Genomic DNA, 18,642 nt, shown 5'->3' on the forward strand with positions numbered 1-18,642 from the left:
ATATAGAGCAGGCCTGTTGGACTTGTGTTAGATTATCTCTCCAAATAGAAATAAAAATCATGTATGATACAGTGGCTGAATAGAGTACTGGTTAAGGGCACCACCTTTCACATGGGAGACCAGGATTCGAATCCTAACTAGGTCAGTTCCTATTCAGTAAGGAGTTCAAGGCAAGGCTCCCTAACACTGCAGGGTGGCCTCTTGAGCGTGTCCCAGTGGCTGCAGCTCTTGAGCGCTTTGAGTCCGACAAGAGAAAAGCGCTATACAAATGTTCGGATATTATTATGATAAAGGCGCCCCGTAAAAATGGTGATGTCAAGAGATAATGATAGATAGCCGCTGCAGAGCTGCAGCTGGTGAGTGCACTGAAATAGGGGATACCTGGTGGCCAAATGAAAAAGCTGTGAGCCGCTGCAGATCTGTGAGAGCCACTGCAGCAGAATTATCAGGCGCCTGGCACTGAAATTATGCTCCTGGTGCCGCCATAGCCTGTAATTACATTGTAGGCTATGGCGGTGCCCAAATGAACCCACCTGGATGTATTCAATTTGTCTGCTAGTAAGCTCTTGCAGTCCACATCTGGCCATGCCAGACCAGATTATAGCAGGGACTGGTAAAATGTTAGTGGAACAGCGCTCATGTGAGTACAGCAGCATTCACACATAATTAAAAAAAAAAATCCTTTTGCTGTGGATTTACAAAAAAAAATTACTTGCAGGGGAATGCAGGTGACTACAGTTGCACAACTTTTGTTTTCTAACGTTTTAGCAGTCCCTGTTGTGGTCTGCTATGACTCAGGTAGAGTTGGGCCGAACCTCCGATTTTAGGTTCGCGAACCGGGTTCGCGAACTTTCGCGGAACGTTCGGTTCGCGATAAAGTTCGCGAACCGCAATAGACTTCAATGGGGATGCGAACTTTGAAAAAAAAAATAATTATGCTGGCCACAAAAGTGATGGAAAAGATGTTTCAAGGGGTCTAACACCTGGAGGGGGGCATGGCGGAGTGGGATACACGCCAAAAGTCCCCGGGAAAAATCTGGATTTGACGCAAAGCAGCGTTTTAAGGGCAGAAATCACATTGAATGCTAAATGACAGGCCTAAAGTGCTTTAAAACATCTTGCATGTGTATACATCAATCAGGTAGTGTAATTAAGGTACTGCTTCACACTGACACACCAAACTCACCGTGTAACGCACCGCAAACAGCTGTTTGTACTAGTGACGGCCGTGCTGGACTGGTGCGCACCATGGCGAGAGTGCAGGTTTTGGTGGCTTTACAGCCCATATGGTCGGCCTGGCTGATGTAGCTGAATGACAGAACAGTGACTGTCCAGCTGATCAAATTTGGTCTGACCACAATGAAGCAACGACCTTATTATCTTTTGTGTGCCCCCCGAGACACTCATCTAGGCGCCGGTCATTGCTTCATTGTGATACGCAAGCCCCTTCACCACGGCAAGGTAATGATCACGAAGGGGAATGGGCGCATGTTCATGCCTTTTCTTTTGTTGTTGCAGCTGCCCTCAGTGCAGCCAGAAAAATTAGGCAGTCATGTACACGCACCATAAAAATTATTACAGCGGCCGCTGCTAGCAGCGGCCTAAAAAATTCAGCAATCCGCCTGGAGTCCCGGACCCTGTTGGTGGTGGCGGAGAAGGTAGTGAAGCGGCCTGCAGGCAGACATGCTGTGTGGAGGGACTGGGAGCGACTTAGTCTTTTTGGGGCAGGCCAGGCAGCCAGTCACACGGCGTGCAGGCAGAGATGCTGTGTGTGCGGGGACTGACTTAGTCTTGGGGCGGGCAGCAGCCCTCCGGGATCCATGCCTCATTCATTTTGATAAAGGTGAGGTACTTAACACTTTTGTGACTTAGGCGACTTCTCTTCTCTGTGACAATGCCTCCAGCTGCGCTGAAGGTCCTTTCTGAGAGGACGCTTGCGGCAGGGCAGGAGAGAAGTTGGATGGCAAATTGGGACAGCTCTGGCCACAGGTCAAGCCTGCGCACCCAGTAGTTCAAGGGTTCCTCATCGCTGTTCACAGCAGTGTCTACATCCACACTTAAGGCCAGGTAGTCGGCTACCTGCCGGTCGAGGCGTTGGTGGAGGGTGGATCCGGAAGGGCTACGGCGAGGCGTTGGACTAAAGAACGTCCGCATGTCCGACATCACCATGAGATCGCTGGAGCGTCCTGTCTTTGACTGCGTGGACACGGGAGGAGGATTAGTGGCAGTGGTACCTTGCTGGCGTTGTGCTGTCACATCACCCTTAAAGGCATTGTAAAGCATAGTTGACAGCTGGTTCTGCATGTGCTGCATCCTTTCCACCTTCCGGTGAGTTGGTAACAGGTCCGCCACTTTGTGCCTGTACCGAGGGTCTAGTAGTGTGGCCACCCAGTACAGCTCATTCCCCTTGAGGTTTTTTATACGGGGGTCCCTCAACAGGCAGGACAGCATAAAAGACGACATCTGCACAAAGTCGGATCCAGTACCCTCCATCTCCTCTTGCTCTTCCTCAGTGACGTCAGGTAAGTCAACCTCCTCCCCCCAGCCGCGAACAATACCACGGGAAGGTTGAGCAGCACAAGCCCCCTGCGACGCCTGCTGCGGTTGTTCTCCTGCCGCTGTCCCCTCCTCCTCCTCCTCCTCCCCCAAAGAAACACCTTGCTCATCATCCTCTGAGTCTGACTCGTCTTCTGCACACGACCTCTCTTCTTCCTCCTCCTCCCCCCTCTGTGCTGCCGCAGGTGTTGAGGAAACAGCTGGGTCTGATGAAAATTGGTCCCATGCCTGTTCCTGCCGTAACGGTTCCTGGTCACGCTCATTCGCAGCTTCATCCGCCACTCTACGCACAGCACGCTCCAAGAAGTACGCGTAGGGAATTAAGTCGCTGATGGTGCCCTCACTGCGGCTCACCAGGTTGGTCACCTCCTCAAACGGCCGCATGAGCCTGCATGCATTTTTCATCAGTGTCCAGTTGTCGGGCCAGAACATCCCCATCTTCCCAGACTGTTTCGTTCTACTCCAGTTGTAGAGGTACTGGGTGACGGCTTTCTTCTGTTCTAGCAGGCGGGAGAACATGAGCAGGGTCGAGTTCCAGCGAGTGGGGCTATCGCAAATGAGGCGTCTCACCGGCATGTTGTTTTTACGCTGAATTTCTGCAAATCGTGCCATGGCTGTGTAAGAGCGCCTCAAATGCCCACAGAACTTCCTGGCCTGCTTCAGGACATCCGCTAAGCCAGGGTACTTTGCCACAAATCTTTGAACCACTAGATTCATGACATGTGCCATGCAGGGTATGTGTGTCAGCTTCCCCATATGCAAAGCGGCAAGCAGATTGCTGCCGTTGTCGCACACCACGTTGCCTATCTCCAGGTGGTGCGGGGTCAGCCACTCATCCACCTGTTTCTTAAGAGCAGCCAGGAGAGCTGCTCCAGTGTGACTCTCCGCTTTGAGACAAGCCATGTCTAAGATGGCGTGACACCGTCGTACCTGGCATGCAGCATAGGCCCTGCGGAGCTGGGGCTGTGTAGCTGGAGAGGAGAACTGCCACTCAGCCAAGGAGGAGGAGGAGGACAGCGAAGAGCATGTAGCAGGAGGAGAGAAGGTGGCAGGAGGCCTGCCTGCAAGCCGTGGAGGTGTCACAATTTGGTCCGCCGCTTTCTGCTTGCCATCGTTCACCACCAGGTTCACCCAATGGGCTGTGTAGGTAATGTAGCGGCCCTGCCCGTGCTTGGCAGACCAGGCATCCGTGGTCAGGTGTACCCTTGACCCAACGCTCTTCGCAAGAGATGACACCACTTGCCTCTCAACTTCACGGTGCAGTTGGGGTATGGCCTTTCTCGAAAAATAAGTGCGGCCTGGCATCTTCCACTGCGGTGTTCCGATGGCCACAAATTTACGGAAGGCCTCAGAGTCCACCAGCCGGTATGGTAACAGCTGGCGAGCTAACAGTTCCGCCACGCCAGCTGTCAGACGCCGGGCAAGGGGGTGACTGGCCAAAAGTGGCTTCTTCCGCTCAAACATTTCCTTCACGGACACCTGACTGCTGCTGTGGGCAGAGGAGCAGGAACCGCTCAAGGGCAGAGGCGGAGTGGAGGAGGGTGCCTGTGAAGGTGCAAGGGAGAAAGCGGCAGAAGCAGATGATGCACCTGAAGGAGGAAGAGGAGAAGGAGGGTGACTTTTCTTTTGTGTGCTGCTGCTGCTTTTGCTCAGGTGGCCATCCCATTGCTGTTTGTGCCTTTTCTCCAGGTGCCTTCGTAAGGCACTTGTCCCTACGTGAGTGTTGGCCTTTCCACGGCTCAATTTTTGTTGGCAGAGCGAACAGATGGCTTTGGTCCGATCTGAGGCACACACATTAAAAAATTTCCACACCGCTGAGCCACCCTGGGATGTGGGCACTATGGGGACCTCAGCAGCTGATGCTGAAGGGCAAGTTGGCTGGCTGTACATAGGTGGCGATACATGGTGCCGGACTCTGCCACCAGCTGTTTCTGACGAAGAGCTGCCCCAGCTTCTTTCAGCAACTTCTCTCCTCCTACTACTCTCTGACTCCCCCTCTGAACTGTCCCCCTCTTCATCTCCTCTATTGGGAACATACAGAGGATCCCTATTACCGTCATCATCGTAGTCATCCTGCCCAGCTTCGCTTGCCTCAGACAAATCCAAACTTGCACCATCAGTAGGTCCTTCATCCTCCTGACACGTTACATCCATAGTGTTGCCGCGTAACTCAGACATATTAGCTGGTGAAAATTCATCTGGCTGTAACAACAATGGCTGTGCATCAGTGATTTCAACACTAAATAATTCTTGCGAAGTGTCAAATGCAGCGGAAGTGGTGCTAGTAGTAGCGCTGGTGGCTGAGCAAGATGAGGTGTTCTGTGTCGCTAAATACTCAACCACGTCCTGACAATCTTGGGAGGTGATGGGACGTGCCTTCTTCCGAGCACTGTACTGTGGGCCAGGTCCACACGAAATTACATTTACACGACCTCGCGCAGACCTGCCGGGTGGCCTTCCTCTGCCTCTGCCATTACCTCTTCCTCTTCCTCTACCTGTTTTGTCCATATTGGGTATGCACGGAGTGGTATATCACACTGCGTGCACTCACGTAGGTAGGTGGGTTCACTTAACTGCACAGGTATGCGCACTGATGCGGTGGGTTCACTGAACAGAACAGGTATACAGTGGCGGGTTCACAGAACAGGTATGCAGTGGCAGGATCACTGAACACAATAGGTATGCAGTGGCGTGTTCACTAAACAGGTATACAGTGGCGGGTCCACTGAACAGAACAGGTATACAGTGGCGGGTTCACAGAACAGGTATACAGTGGCGGGTCCACTGAACAGAACAGGTATACAGTGGCGGGTCCACTGAACAGAACAGGTATACAGTGGCGGGTCCACTGAACAGAACAGGTATACAGTGGCGGGTCCACTGAACAGAACAGGTATACAGTGGCGGGTTCACAGAACAGGTATACAGTGGCGGGTCCACTGAACAGAACAGGTATACAGTGGCGGGTTCACAGAACAGGTATGCAGTGGCAGGATCACTGAACACAATAGGTATGCAGTGGCGTGTTCACTAAACAGGTATACAGTGGCGGGTCCACTGAACAGAACAGGTATACAGTGGCGGGTTCACTGAACAGGTATACAGTGGCGGGTCCACTGAACAGAACAGGTATACAGTGGCGGGTTCACAGAACAGGTATACAGTGGCGGGTCCACTGAACAGAACAGGTATACAGTGGCGGGTTCACAGAACAGGTATGCAGTGGCAGGATCACTGAACACAATAGGTATGCAGTGGCGTGTTCACTAAACAGGTATACAGTGGCGGGTCCACTGAACAGAACAGGTATACAGTGGCGGGTTCACTGAACAGGTATACAGTGGCGGGTCCACTGAACAGAACAGGTATACAGTGGCGGGTTCACAGAACAGGTATGCAGTGGCAGGTTCACTGAACACAACAGGTATGCAGTGGCAGGTTCACTGAACACAACAGGTATGCAGTGGCGGGTTCACTGAACAGGTATACAGTGGCGGGTCCACTGAACAGAACAGGTATACAGTGGCGGGTCCACTGAACAGAACAGGTATACAGTGGCGGGTCCACTGAACAGAACAGGTATACAGTGGCGGGTTCACAGAACAGGTATACAGTGGCGGGTCCACTGAACAGAACAGGTATACAGTGGCGGGTTCACAGAACAGGTATGCAGTGGCAGGATCACTGAACAGGTATGCAGTGGCAGGATCACTGAACAGGTATGGAGTGGCAGGATCACAGTACAGGTATGCAGTGGGCTGAGGGCTCACTGAACAGAACAGGTATGCAGTGGCAGGATCACTGAACAGGTATGGAGTGGCAGGATCACAGTACAGGTATGCAGTGGGCTGAGGGCTCACTGAACAGAACAGGTATGCAGTGGCAGGATCACTGAACAGGTATGCAGTGGCAGGATCACTGAACAGGTATGGAGTGGCAGGATCACAGTACAGGTATGCAGTGGGCTGAGGGCTCACTGAACAGAACAGGTATGCAGTGGCAGGATCACTGAACAGGTATGGAGTGGCAGGATCACAGTACAGGTATGCAGTGGGCTGAGGGCTCACTGAACAGAACAGGTATGCAGTGGCAGGATCACTGAACAGGTATGCAGTGGCAGGATCACTGAACAGGTATGCAGTGGCAGGATCACAGTACAGGTATGCAGTGGGCTGAGGGCTCACTGAACAGAACAGGTATGCAGCCAGGAAGAAGTTAAGCCTAACTAATCTTTCCCTATATGAGAGACTGCAGCAGCTCGCCCTACTCTCACTAATGCAGGCACACGAGTGGCCGTAATGGCCGCCGCTGCCTGCCTTATATAAGGGGGGGTGGGGCTCCAGGGGCTAGTGTAGCCTAATTGGCTACACTGGGCCTGCTGACTGTGATGTAGAGGGTCAAAGTTGACCCTCAGTGCATTATGGGGCGAACCGAACTTCTTCCGCAAAAGGTTCGCGTGCGGTACCCGCACGCAAACCACCTACGTTCGCGCGAACCACGTTCGCCGGCGAACCACGTTCGCCGGCGAACCGTTCGGCCCAACTCTAGACTCAGGTAGGGGAGAAAAACTACATATTTTCACTTTCATTTCAAAAATAAAGTTTGTAAATACCTGAAAATAGTTGTTAACATTTAACAACATTGGTTTACCCTTTCTGATACCAAAGCTGTTGGGAAGGACTGGTGCAGCCAAAAGGGAATTCACTACAAATTATTAATAATTACCGGATGTTTTAGACCTGTTTTTATACCTGGTCTAAAACATTCAGCAATTACACAATTCACAAAGGCAAACAAGGAGTAACCACGCCCACTTTTTCTGAAAGAGATTAGACCAGCTGATTTCTGTCGGTAAAGTACTTCTGTGAGGTATTTTAGATGTGAGGATGGAGCTTTTTGAATTAATTATGCAGGAGTTTAATTGTATCCAGAGGAGAGCTCGTCAGAGGAGAAGGATGTCAGTCATAGCTACTCATATCTTTAGACCTCGTACGGTAATTAGACCCAATTACCGAATGTTTTAGACCAGGTCTAAAAACAGGTCTAAAACATTTGGTTATTATTAGTGAATTCCCTTTTGATGTGACTGATTGTTGGTTTACACCAAACCATCAGTAGACTAGTCTAAACTGCTTAGTGAATTGAGGCAATTGAATACTTTAGCAACTTGTTCAGTGAAGTAGAATCAAAAACAGATTAGCAAAGTCACAAAAATGACTTCATTTAACTTGTCACATACAGTACATGGGTGCAACCTGTCTTTTTAACATATTGCCTTGAAATGGAAACCCTCTGTATAGTCTCTTAAGGTGGCCACCAATGGTCTAATTTCCTGAAAAATCGACCAGACAATCTGATAGATGCAATTGGTCAGAAATGATTGATTGGGTCCACTAATTGGAAGGAAAGATGTACCCAATGTGATCAATGGAATCGATCTATTTTTTTTTTTGATTGATACCATTGATCAGAATGGGTATGTGTTCCCTTCCCATTAGTGGACCCGATCGATTGTTTCCGACCAATCACAGTTATCAGATTGGTTGTTTGTTCGTTCGGGAAATTGGACCATTAGTGCAGTGGCGTATCTAGGCAAGACAGCGCCCATGGCAAATACTAAAATTGCGCCCCCCAGCCCCCCCCTCGCACACACACACACCCCTACAATCAACACAGCATCCTGTCTAACCTTTTTGGACAGGGTAACCCCTTCATGCATACAGAACTCACGCACACACAATTACCAGAATGTAACAATCACTATGAAATAAATGAGGTTATCCTTCTGATCCTCTGCCTCTAAAACTTTAAAGAGTAACTGTTAGCCCCCAAAGTGAAATTTAAATCTCTACAGCAATGTTTTATTTAGTATTAAAGTGATCCAAAAAGCCAATGCAGAACTTAAAAATCAATATAATTTTGTTACTATGTAGCCTTTTGCCCAAGCTAATGACGCAAAGCCGCATATCTGATACTGATGAGCATGCAGAGCATGCCTATGTCTGCCCGACCCCCCTCTCCCCCCTCTCCCCCCCAGGACCAGGTGCCGATCTATTCGCACCACAAACAGCTGACCGCTCTGACAGGGAGAGAGAGCGGCAGCACTTCCAGCGCAGCCACGGCAGAGCAGCCGCCACCGTGCATCTCTCTCACATGTCTCACATGTGACTCGGCGGCGGCTGCTCTGCGTGGCTGCGCTGGAAGTGCTGCTGCTCTCTCTCCCTGTCAGAGCGGTCAGCTGTTTGTGGTGCGAATAGATCGGCACCTGGTCTTGGGGGGGAGAGGGGGGTCGGGCAGACATTGGCATGCTCTGCATGCTCATCAGTATCAGATATGCGGCTTTGCGTCATTAGCTTGGGCAAAAGGCTACATAGTAACAAAATTATATTGATTTTTAAGTTCTGCATTGGCTTTTTGGATCACTTTAATACTAAATAAAACATTGCTGTAGAGATTTAAATTTCACTTTGGGAGCTAACAGTTACTCTTTAAGGCAGGGAACATACTTGACTGTTTTCATGCGCGTTTTCTGCACAGAAAAACTGAAAACTCATGTTAATCAAGGGGCTAGTTCACACTTAATGTGTTTTTCTTGCACAGAAAAAAACCTGACATTCTGCATGATAATTGTGCACATTTTGTCAGTTTTCTGTATCAATTACATTAGCTGTTGTGAAAAAAAGCACACGTTTTTCTGCATAGAAACACACTTGGTGTGCAGAAAATGTGCGCAGAAAAAGCAGAGTTGAAAACTGAAAAACAAGTGTGATCCCTGCCATAGACCCTGAACAAGCATGCAGATCAAATGCCTATGACACATCTGACAAGATTAGCTGCATGCATGTTTCAGGTGTGTGATTTAGACCCTAGTGACCAGAATCAGCAGGATTTCCATGCAACCAGTATTGTTTAAAAGGAAATAAATATGGCAGCCACCACTCTCATATGAATGAAAGCAATGAAACATTTGCAGTGACAATTATAACATAATAAAAGCATGACAACCTATTCAATATCAGTAGATAGGTACTGAGCTAGAAATATAATGCATTTTAACAACTGAGATACACTGTACAAGAGAGATGTTCTGGCCACAGAGATGCCAGCAGCGTAATGGTTAAATCGCAGAGAGTGTCATAAATAAAAGTAAGTAAACAGCACACTGAGATAAGGCTGAGGAATGTGTGAATGACAGAGCTGAATGGATGAGATCTTGTAAACTCCAGAACAGGAGCTTCTGCTGCTATCTCCGGGGACTGACACATGGGCGTCAATTCACCAGAGAGGATTTACTAGGAGAAAAAAGGTAGGTAGTTTATCTCATGAGGTATTTTAACACTCTGGAGTCAATTCACCAGTGTGAGAGGACAGAGAGAAAAGTGTTGGATAGCAGGGGATAATGGAGAGATATGCATGAGGAAAGTGTGAGAAAGCAGAGAGTTAGGTAATCGGTATTAATGATTTACATGGGATACTTTTCCTCTCTTTAAGCTTGAAAGTGAAGCATTGTGGGTAGGAGGCGGAGTTTTACCACTACGTGACCAGAGTATTCCTGCCTTTTACTGCCAGATCATATCATAAATCATATCACGAGTAAGTCTGAACTTATTCACCACCTCTGTCTCAGTAAAATTATCAAGAACTGTTCTCTCACGAAAAATACGAGGGGCCCTCCTACAGACAAATACAGACCCTCCTCCTGCGCCTTTGTCTCCTCATAATAGAAGCAAGTTCTAAGGCCTGGTGCACATCAGAGCGGTTCGGCTGCGTTTTGTGATCCGCTTGCGGCTGCGGATACGCTTGGGTAATGTATTTCAATGGGCTGGCGCACACCAGAGCGGGAGGCGTTTTGCTGAAACGCATACTCCCCGGCTGCTGCAGATTTTGGATTGCGGAGGCGTTTCTGCCTCAATGTTAAGTATAGGAAAAACGCAAACCGCTCTGAAAAACGGCACTTCAGAGCGGTTTGCCAGGCGGTTTTTGTTACAGTAGCTGTTCAGTAACAGCTTTACTGTAACAATACATGAAATCTACTACACCAAAAACGCTTCACAAAACCGCAAAATGCTAGCTGAAACGCTACAGAAAAAGAAGAAAAAGCGTTTCAAAATCTGCTAGCATTTTGCGGATCTGCTAGCGGTTTTTGGTGTGCACCAGGCCTAACAGAGTAAGCTCAAAAGGCTCCATCTTCCACAGCAGCAGCTGCTGTGTGAAAACCACGATATCTCCAGGTTCATTCAGGGGATAAAGAGATGAAAAAATAACGAATGGCCACACCCCCTTTCTTCCCTGGTGAATTGTGATTTGGAGAAAAACTAACTACTAACTATCACTTATTTATCTCACATTTATCTCTTGCATCTCTCTCTGTCGATATTTTCCCCTATACTTCTGGAGAATTGCTATTTGGAGATATCACAGGAGGTAAATTACCTCCCAAGAGATAAATAGGTTGGTAACCTCTGGTGAATTGACGCCAATGTCTCTATTAGGGAGTGAGGGAAAACTTTGGTGCTCACCTCTCAATAGCTTCTAATGTAGATATATGACAAAGACTGAGAAGGGCAGGCTGCTGGATGATTGTTATTCCCTTAGACTCAGGAATGCTGTCAGCAGCTCTGCGCCCCCCTGATGATTGAAGAGGGAGGTCGCCTGGGGCACGTGTCATGTCTGCATCCCTCCAGATACGCGTCTGCATTAGTGGCCACCTTTAGGAAATCAACTCTCCACCCTGTACTCTGGATGAGTCAATATTGCCTTGTACAATATCTCCTGCAGTGTCCCTAGAGGCTCGTCTAGGTATTGCTGCTATTTTCACCTGTTTTTCTGCAGTTTTGGAATTGCAAGCTAGTTTGACTGCTACGCAGAATTCTGGGGGCAGTTAGATTAAAGTTAGGGAGTCAGTGTGTGGTCCAGTGAATATGCCTGTACATTCCCCTCATGATTATGAAATTCAATCTCAGTTTATGGTGGAACCTTCCTTGGGACATCTGCCCTATCCACAAGATAAAATTCCAGTTTTGCCCTGTAACATGGATAGTTCAGAATCCTTCCTAGAAAACTTGAAAAATGATGTTCCTGAGGTCTTGTTTGATGTTCTGGAGGTCTCCGAGTTCCTCCCAAAGGGTGCAGAACTTGTAGGAGATGTCTCCTGCCCCCCAAGTCCTTCTGAGGTGTTACCCTCTTCCGTAGGCATTGCTGCCTTGCTGGCTACCTTTTCAGCTCTGATGGAGCTTCACTCATATGTAGTCAATGATGATATTATTGTCACAGAAATTTCTGAATTTGTATCCGAGTCTTCTGTTGAAAGTCCAGTGCCTGTGACCTCCACTCATGATGATTCTCTGCCCGGTACTGGTTTTGGTCTTGTCGTGCCGGACTCTGAGGTTGGCAGTTCCCCGACATGTCCTGAGGTTTCTCCTGTGCTGGTGTACCCCAGTGTGCTCTGTGACCCAGAAAGCCCAAGTGTGCCTCGGTTACCAGCGTACTCAGATGCTTCCTCGGTGGAGACATGCTCTGATATGGCCTGCCTGCTTGCATGCCCAGAAGTGGTCCCTGAAAGTCTTGATCTTGATGGGTGTCCTCGTAATTCTGAATCCGGAATTGTCATTGGTTCCATGGGGGTTCTTGGTAATTCTCCATGTGAGCCTGGTGATTGTTCTGCCCTCTTGGGATCTCTGTGGAGCTTCAAAAGGTTCTGGGAGATTCCGGGAGAAATTTTGCTTGGTACCTTGAATAAGATCAACGGTGGCTTTTGTGTTGTAAGGGACACTTCGAACAGGTATTGTGGCAGGTTTGGTATTTTCGGACGCTCCTTGGAAGGTGGTGGGTATTGTCTGGAGGGTGTCGATGGCTTCTTCTCTGGCGTTCACAGTCCTGATGGGTGTTATACTGAGACTGGCTGTACTGATGGGCATGTTTCGGTGGCTTCTGTTTCCGATGAGGTCGGTTTCGGGTGGACTGACTCTGGAATTGGACCTTGTCGGGCTGCCCCGACCTTCATGAGTCTTCTGTTTGAGTGGTTTGGAGATATCAGTTTTGAGGGTCGTCTGGAATTCGACCTTAGAAGGGGGGGTACTGTGAGAATCTGCTCAGCTGCCTGTGCAGACAGGCAGCGTTTTGACCACTGTTCACGTCTGCATTCTGCAGGTCTCTTTAAGAGAGACCTTCTGTCAGTTCTGCAGCTTGCTGCTGAGGAATTTGCATACATTCGTTATGCAAATCCCCTACCTGCCTCCTGTGATGACTGGCAGTATAAAGGTTGGGATTACCCACAGTCCTTTGCTGGTCATTCCTTCAGGGTTTGTAGTATACACTCCTAGTGAGTGTCAGCCATGCTACTTCTCGTTGAAGATTAGTTTAGAGTTATTCGTGGGACTGCGCTAGGCAGATTCCCTAGTCTAGTTAGGATTGTATTATTTGTATTGCCTGTTCTGTCTGTCTGTGGGGTGCTAACCAGAGCAGCGGTTGCTACTGGTAGGCCCTTCTGTTCTGTTATTATCTTCTCTGGATCGCACTAGTCTCTTTGCGCTAGTGCTGTGGATCCTTCTGTTCTGTCTCCTGGGATCGCGCTAGCCACTTTTCGCTAGCGCTGGGGATCCTTCTGTTCTGTCTCCTGGGATCGCGCTAGCTACTTTTCGCTAGCGCTGGGGATCCTTCTGTTCTGTCTCCTGGGATCGCGCTAGCTACTTTTCGCTAGCGCTGGGGATCCTTCTGTTCTGTCTTCTGGGATCGCGCTAGCCACTTTTCGCTAGCGCTGGGGATCCTTCTGTTCTGCTACTCTGTACCTGGATCGCGCTAGCCACTTTTCGCTAGTGCTGTGGATCCTATCTCTCGCTTGTCCCTGTTTTCGTGTGTCTGTCTTGTCTGCTACGCTTGCTGGAGGCTCGGTGAGGTAACCGTTAAGCAAGCGCTTGCGTCCTCTGTTTCATGTTTGTCTGTTAATGGTTAGTTAGGCGTGCTTGTCTCTATTGTGCTTATCACGTGGAGACCACGCATAACCACGTGCACTGTTGCAAATGAGTGCGGTGTTCGCGGTTAGCTAGCGTTTGTTATTTTCCATATCTCCTTATTGTATTATTTGCTGTGCCTTTGCTACCCTTGTGCTCTGTCCTGCTCAGTCTTGTGTCGCTATTGGCAATCGCCATTCTTGCGATTGCGTTTCCTACTTCGTTTCTGCCATTGTGTGTTCGCCGTCGCTGGGTGGCGACTAATTTGGTGGGCACACATTGGTTCTGTCCCTTCGCTCTGTTTCCTGTGGGCTATCCAGCCCTGCCTGATTGTACCTTGTCCCGGATCTGTACAATTCCCATTTGGCATCTGTGGCTGTGCAGCGGCTGTGTTCACCTGCACTCCACAGCGCCATCTGCCGGTGGGAATTGCCCTCTGCGGGTGCATAGCACCTAGCCTGGGTGTCCGCAATAATACGCTTGTGGAGGAAATCCGCCGCGTCAGCGCACGTCTGGTGCGCTGACCACGGAGACGATTCCACAATCGTTACAGATATCTACCAATACAGCAGGTCTATGATATTATAAAAAAAACTCCTGTTCTTCATTTCACTATTATTTGCATAGTTTAGAGGCACCTGTTTAGTTAGTTATTTCAGTAAACGTAAGTTAAACTGACTAAAACAGAAAGTGAAGACATTTTGTGCAAAATGCTGAAACTTTGCAATCCCTTTTCCAGGCACAATTGCCTTACCCACTACATAGATGTCAGCAGCCTTATATCATGCTCAGATCTACTGGGCTGCAAGATACTGAACAAGCAAAACCTGAGATGAAGGTATAGTGCCGTAATGAATGTGTTGAATGAAAGAACACTAATTCTTCATGCTCTGAAATGGGCAATGCATTGATGAAATATGTTTTATGTATGTCTTTGTCCTCACCAGAAACAAATGATAGTTATTTTCACAGTTGTCTATATTTGCTCATGATTTGTATGTTCATTTCCCAGTCACAGTTATGTACAGTGGATAATTATGAGTTACGTGCCTCTTCCGTGCCCCTCGGACAAGCAGCGCTGCAGCGAGAGAGGGTTTTCTTCCGACTGTCTTTGAGGGAGCAGCAGGAAGCTCTGCGGCGGCTCCAGGACTTACACAGAGAAGCAGAATTAAAGTGTACCAGTGACAGGAGAAGACAGATGCTTAGGGTAAGTATTTAAAAAGGCAGCAAAACAACAATTTCAAATCGACATTTGAGAAATCCCAATGCAGACCACGGTTTTTAATCTATGGCTACATCATAAAAATATCATAAATATAAAGTAAAGAAGTTTTGGAGCATGTCTAGCTGATTTATCTACTGATGTATTGAAGTGGATCTAGCTTTATGGTGTATGTCATCAATTAAATACTGACTGTAAAAACACTAACTGTAATTTTTTTTCCAGTTATAGAAACTAGGGGACGAAACCTTGGTAATCTGAGTATTAATATGGTTAATGAGGAATGATCTGCTATATCTGGAAAATCCTAGCTGACTACAGACTGATATCTAATGACATTTTAACTACTTTAAATTTAAAAAATGGGTTGTGTACCATTAATATATGTTTTATTATCATTAAATAAAAGCTTAGTTTCAGTTTAACTCATTTTCCTGTTTTCACCTGCTTATGTTTACCCATCATCGCTTTTAACAGTCCTTTCTTTAATTTGCACAGTTTCAAGAGAGACTTTCTATAGCCCGGAACAGAAAATCTGAGGTCAATCTGATGGACATTACTCAGAGGAGATTGCCTCAAATGACTCCAGAACCTAGGCCAGAGGTGAGTAAGTGCTAAATTCAGCTCACCATCAGGCTTTTATTGAGTTAAGTAAGATCATTTTTACTGGAAGATTAGGATCTAATAGAAACACAGGAAGAGAAAAGTAAAGGGGATGTAGCCTTGAAGTAGATGGGAATCATTGAGACGCATACTTTGGGTGCTGGTTGCATTCAGAAAATTGGATGCAGCCATAGATCGCAATGTACATAGCAATAGTGTACTCAATGGTGAATTTGGGTGTCGGTGGAACTGGAGTTTGGCTATCATATAGCCAAACTCCAGAAATCAGATATCAATTGGCACCAGGGTTCAGCTATTACATAGCTGAACTCTGGGTCGGCTGCAGTGGGGGTGATAATCAGCACTGAAATATATGGCTAAAATTTAAATGGTTGTGGCACACATATAACAGAGTAACTGCATTGGCCTTATGTACGGTATATCCGACTACCGTTATCAGCTGCAATGGAGTTGTACCCGTGTGGCACTCAGGTATAGAATTAGATGTACGTGAGGGGTTTGGGTTAGGTGTAAGTAGATAGAAGGTTAGAGTTAGGTGTAAGTAGGGGGGAGGTTAGGATTAGGTTAGATAGGGGGGATTAGTGTTGGAGGATAGGGTGGGAAGAGTTAGCATTACAATGCGAAAGCAACAGCAGCACCCAAATTACCAATGCTAGCACATTATGTTCAAATGCGACAGCAATACCAAGTGCCTGATTTACCATGCAATTCTTTTAAACAGATGAAGACTGATTGCTTAGATGTAACTTTTCACCTGTAAGTTGAATAGGCAAGGGGAAGATATTAGGTCTGTCTCCTCTTGGACTGCGGGCAGGACTCTCTGAGTAGGTCATTAGATGCACTCTCAAAAAATAGGCACGCTATAGTTTACTACATAAAGACCATAATAAAGATAATACTAGTTAGGAGTGAAACCAAAAGCATGAAAAAATTAAATCTATAAAAGCGGTTCATTTAAAGAACAATGATTTACTGCCAGTCATGATTGGTAACAAAAACACCGATATTATACTGTATGATTGTTTTTTATCAAAAATAATGAGGTGGCATATTGTGGTCAGGCTAGCTACAAATAAAGCTCAGTGAGGAGTTTCAAGCTATTACAAACCATGTTATTTTATCAAAAAACAGGGAGATACAGAGCGTCAGAAGTCAGTGGTGCGGGAGAGACTGGAGAAGATGAAGCGGGAACGCACATACATCATGCAGACCAGGAGGGACCGGTAAATGTGCTCATTGTTCCTTAGGAAATATATATATATATATATATATATATATATATATATATATATATATATATATTATATATATATATATTATACAAGAAACAATTACACAATGTCCACTTGAAGTGTCCAATCATGTGCAGGGATAGTAAAAAGAAATAGACGTGTATATTTACTGCTCTATATAGCAGCGCTTTAAGAAGATTACTCATTGGTTGTTATTTCATTTAGAGCCCCCTCCAGGCACAGAGTTTATTAACTACTTGTGGACTAACATGATCTGGCCCCTTAAAAGAAGAACCTAAAGCAAAAAAAAAAAAAACAGTTTAACTTACCTGGGGCTTCTACCAGTCTCCTGCAGTCATCGTGTGCCCGCACCATCACTCTGTGATGTTCCTGTCACCAGCAGCCCCCGCCCTTTCATCTGGATGCGCTGCCTCGATCCGCGGGCCTCCTGATCGCGCTGGATGGGAGCGCTCTGTGCATGCTGAGTACGGGAAAATCTCTACTGCACATGTGCAGAGCACTTCAGATTAACTTGGGGAAGGAGGCCCCCCAGAGGCTGTTGAGGAGGACATCAGTATCTATGAAATGCTTCATTAGGTAAAATTCCTTCATATTTTCAAAGAAGTACAAAATGTTCTTTCATGCAAAATTAATTTAAAATAAGGCATTTGTTTTTTACTGATGTAAAAACTGTGCCTGATTTAACCAATTACAATACAGGATAACGCATGTTGCCGTTGTATTGTAAATGGATATTATTGGATAGAGCCATATCATGGCAGAAAGGATTGATTACCAATGCCATTGTTCATCATTCAGGGTTATATTTGATGGTGCAGAGTATCATTACACCATTGTCAGGCCAACACTGGACTTTCTTCATACATACTGTAATATCACCAGAACTTTCTTTATCCACAGGAACATGAGCAGCTTCAGAGAACTTCTAGATCCTGTGCTGGCAAAGGATAAGAGGGAAGATAGCGGATCAGAGCTAAGAGGAGCAGAAGGTGTGTGATGAATAATATGTAGGTTCCGTGGATCATTTTGCCCTATGTTGTCACCCTCTGTCTCTTGTGGTCCTTTCACTTTGCTCTGGAAAAATGTTATGGAAATGCGACTTTAGCAACATATGCTGTTATTAACGTATATAAAATATGCAAAACAAAAATAAAAGAAACATGATGTAAAAGTGTTTAGTGAACTACTGAATGACTAATTAAGACATGAGAGGGCCTGTTTTAGAAGTTTCTGCAGTAAATCTCTGTTTATAATTTGATAATAAATAGATGATCTCTTGCATGTTCAGTGCCCTACCACTGGGAGCTGCTATTAAAAGAGTGAATACTTTGAAAGCAGAAATAACTCAGTCAAGTGAAAAATAATTAAAGTGGACCTGAACTCTTGCACAGGACAGAAGGAAAACAGAGAGGGGAAATGCACCCTGTATGTATTTAGAGAGCTTAGCCTGTCTAATTCCCCCTCATCTGTGTCTAATCACAAGTTGTAATTTGATCTCTGCCAGTGCCAGCTGACTGCCACAGCAGAGAGTTTATTTGCAAACACAGGATGTTAACAATATGTCTGCGTCCATGTAGGCAGGAAGTAGACACACTGCGGATTTATTGCAGGATTCGTATCAGCTGTAACAAAGAAATGTTTTTCTTTAAATGTTATTATTATTATTATTATTTAGTATTTATATAGCGCCGACATATTACAGAGCGCTGTACAGTGTATATAAAAAATTGTCTTGTCACTAACTGTCCTTTAAAGGAGCTCACAATCTAATCCCTACCATTGCCATATGTCTATATTATGTAGTGTAAGTACTGTAGTCTAGGGCCAATTTTTAGGGGGAGACAATTAACTTATCTGTATGTTTTTGGAATGTGGGAGGACACCGGAGTTCCCGAAGGAAACCCACGCAGACACGGAGAGAACATACAAACTCTTTGCAGATAGTGCCCTGGCTGGGATTTGAACCAGGGACCCAGCGCTGCAAGGCGAGAGAGCTAACCACTATGCCACCGTGCTGCCCAATTATGCTGTTGCTTAT

General features: G+C 46.6%; 1 protein-coding gene across 1 annotated transcript in view; it reads left to right on the forward strand.

The window, feature by feature from the left end:
• LOC137562282 (uncharacterized) overlaps positions 1 to 17,775 on the forward strand; it is a 51,684-nt gene extending 33,909 nt beyond the window's left edge. The window contains exons 21-25 of the mRNA XM_068273617.1: positions 14,245 to 14,343; positions 14,518 to 14,712; positions 15,226 to 15,330; positions 16,483 to 16,574; positions 17,505 to 17,775. Coding sequence (XP_068129718.1) covers positions 14,245 to 14,343; positions 14,518 to 14,712; positions 15,226 to 15,330; positions 16,483 to 16,574; positions 17,505 to 17,601 — 588 coding nt within the window. The 3' untranslated portion in view covers positions 17,602 to 17,775. The remainder of the gene's footprint in view (positions 1 to 14,244; positions 14,344 to 14,517; positions 14,713 to 15,225; positions 15,331 to 16,482; positions 16,575 to 17,504) is intronic.
• The last annotated feature ends 867 nt before the right edge of the window (positions 17,776 to 18,642 follow it).

This window comes from Hyperolius riggenbachi, chromosome 3 (assembly GCF_040937935.1).
Source record: "Hyperolius riggenbachi isolate aHypRig1 chromosome 3, aHypRig1.pri, whole genome shotgun sequence".
Lineage (NCBI taxonomy): Eukaryota > Metazoa > Chordata > Amphibia > Anura > Hyperoliidae > Hyperolius > Hyperolius riggenbachi.